This window comes from Gregarina niphandrodes (genome assembly GCF_000223845.1).
Source record: "Gregarina niphandrodes unplaced genomic scaffold scaffold00043, whole genome shotgun sequence".
Lineage (NCBI taxonomy): Eukaryota > Apicomplexa > Conoidasida > Eugregarinorida > Gregarinidae > Gregarina > Gregarina niphandrodes.
In genome coordinates, this window is record NW_011645811.1 from 48788 (window position 1) to 51684 (window position 2897).

Consider the following 2897-nt stretch of genomic DNA (forward strand, 5'->3'; position numbering starts at 1 on the left):
AGGTCTGTAGGAAGCGCAGCTTGTGTTTCGTGTGCAGGTACCAGCGGCGCGTGGGCCGCGTGCAACGCCAGTAGCGCTGGATGACTTGCGCCGCTCGTTCGCGCGCGAGTCGGATGCGTGTGGCTACGCCGCGCGCACACGCCTGGACGCGTATGATGCGCCGACGGAGTCGTCGCCAGCGCTCGCGTTGGCGGAAGGCGCGCACGTGTGCTTGAATTTTGATCGCGCTTTGCAGACGCTTCGCGGAGCGCGCCTGTTCGAGGTAGACCTGCACTTCTTCGCGCATGAAGATTTTGGTGCGCCCTATTTGCCAGTGCCGCCGGCTGTCCTCGGCGTCCGAGCGTGCAGCGCTCTTCTGCCCGGCGGCGAGCGTGAGCAGCTTCGTGCACAACTCCTTCGCCTTCTCCTGGTTGTGTTTCCCCGTCTTCAGCCACAACTGGTATTCGTGCGGAAGCGTAATAAGATAGTCGTCCAGGAACTCCTGGAACGTGCAACGCACGCCGAAACCGCTATTACGGATCCGGATGCTCTCCAACAACCCGGCGTACTCCAGTTGACGCAGCACGTCATGCGAGTTGAAAAGTCCCGCCTGCTTCAATCCATTGGGTTTGATGCACCGAATATATGTTGGCGTGGTCGAGGTTAGGGACTTCAACAGCCTGTCCAATTGGTTGCGGAACTCTACGCCCAGCGTCGCCTTGAGCGAGTTTCGTTTCACAGCCATATCTTCAGCCTGGTCGTGGGGAAAGAGCTCCCGCACCAACGCGTGCCGGCTGGCTTTGGACAAAAAGTAGCAACTCTGCGCCTCCAACTTGTCCACATTCTTCTCCACAAAACCCAGACAGCAGTAGTCCACCACACCCGCGTAATGCTTCACTGTGAAAATCGTGTCGCGGAACTGCTTCCGATCCGGCAGCGCCACCACTGGCTTCAGACCGCGGCGGTCAATCTCACGCAAAAACATCATGTCGTGGTGGTGGTAGTTCCCGCCGCCACGGAACTCGCCTCCACTCGAAGACGCACGCTCCATCCCCCCACGCCCCGGCTGCTCCACGCGCTGGTCCGTAATCCGCGTGTCGTCCAGGATCACAAACACGCCGTGCGGCGGCTCCTCCAACGCACGAATGATCTCGCGGTTGTCCGTAAACAAAATGTCCGACCAGTCAATCGCCTCCTTCCTGTACGTCGCCTGCTCCAACGCCAACACGTGCTGGTTGAAGTGCTGCTGCAACTTCTCGTTCGCAAAGTTGATGCACAACTGCTCGAACGAATTCCGCCCGTCAAACACCTCGAAGCCGTAAATGTCCAACAACCCAATCGGCGGAGTCGAGTTGCGGATCGTCGTTATAGCACTAGACTTGCGCTGCTGACGGTACACACTGTGCGACTCACGAAGCCCGTGCGTCGCACCGTGCGCCAGCACTTCGCGGTTGTGCGCCTCACGAGTCTGACCGACGCTCGCCACCGGCGTCGCCGTGAGTCGCAGATTAATTTTCTTTATGATCCAGTCAAACAGTCTGGAGTAGATCTCCTTCACGATGGAGTCTCTGGTGTGTGCAGCGTGTACAGGATCCCGCGGGGTCCTAATCCAGTAGCCTTGTCCCTGGTTGTTTCGGATGGACTTGAAGAGCAATACGTCAGCGGTGGCTGCCACGGGATCATTGATATCTGCGGGAATGATGGAGGGTATGTTTTTGAGCTGCAGAAGTCTGCAGGCGAATTCGAGGGGCTCGTAATCCTCGATTTTGGTGAGCGGCATGCCGTCGATGTAGGTGGCTTGTGGCGGAATGTCGACGGAGGTGAAGCGTACGCGGCTGAGATGCATGATGCCGGCGACGACGCCGAAAATTTCGTCGACGTCGAATTCGGTGAAGCCGATGCCGGCCATTGATTCAAGGAGTTCGTCGAACATGATGCCCCAGCTTTCAAGCCACTCGTTAGCTTCGGTCCAGTCCTGCGAGGAGTTGGACCACATGCTGCCGGACTGCCAGGGCTGGAGGAGTGAAGCGGCGTCGTCGGCGGCCTGGGAGCTGAAAAGGCGTGCGCCAGAGTTGTGAGACTGAGCGGTTTGCGGGCTGTGCATTCCTTCAACTAGGTCGTAGAGACGTTCGTCGCCGAGGATGGCTTTGAACTTGCGGGGTTCGTGGAGGCCCCAGTGCTCGAGTTTTTGTTTGAAGTGTGCATGATTAACACCACCGAAGACGAGTTGGTAGAAGATGTGAAAGTTTCGTTCCTTTTCGTAGAGCGAGACGAGTCTACACTTCTCGAGCAGGTAGTGGCTGATGCGAGCGTACTTGATGCGGCGTTGGTTCTCAACGTCGAAGAAGAGTTGTATGAAGCGGCCGAATCGCGAGCTATTGTCATTGCGCAGGGTCTTGGCGTTACCGAACGACTCCAGTATCGGGTTGGAGTTGAGGATATATGTCTCAATGCAGCCTGGACCCGGACCCGGTCCTGGACCGGGACCGTCTCGGCCGTGGTCTAGTTCGCTGAAGTACCGCAGCAGAATCTTCGTCGCCTCCGTTTTGCCGGCGCCCGACTCACCGGAAATCACGATGCTCTGCGCCTGCTTGTTACGGACCAAGGCTGCAAACGTCATCTGAGCTGTCCCAAACAGATGCGGTCGATCGATGAACAACTTCTGATCGCTTAACGCTGGGGTCGTCTCAGGAGTCGCCTCAGGTCCACGCACCGACGTTAGCGGAGCCGCAGACACCGCGCCCGAGTCAAAGGACGCGCACAGGTACTTCAGCCTCGTCGCATTGTCGTACAAATGCGGCAATGGCTTGTACGGATTCACCGATATCAAAATCGGCAACCCAATCGACGAGTAAAACTCGTTCTACCAAAGAAAGTGTGTTGACGCTGTCGAACGTGCACCGAATGGGTGGGGGGGG

General features: G+C 57.8%; 1 protein-coding gene across 1 annotated transcript; it reads right to left on the reverse strand.

Annotated features, from left to right (window-relative positions):
* Window positions 1-165: 165 nt before the first annotated feature.
* On the reverse strand, window positions 166-2599 carry GNI_152210 (myosin; the record flags this gene model as incomplete). The annotated part of the gene is made up of 1 exon (XM_011134501.1): window positions 166-2599. A coding segment is annotated over one exon (2434 nt), but the record flags the coding sequence as incomplete, so codon positions are not given.
* Window positions 2600-2897: the final 298 nt, after the last annotated feature.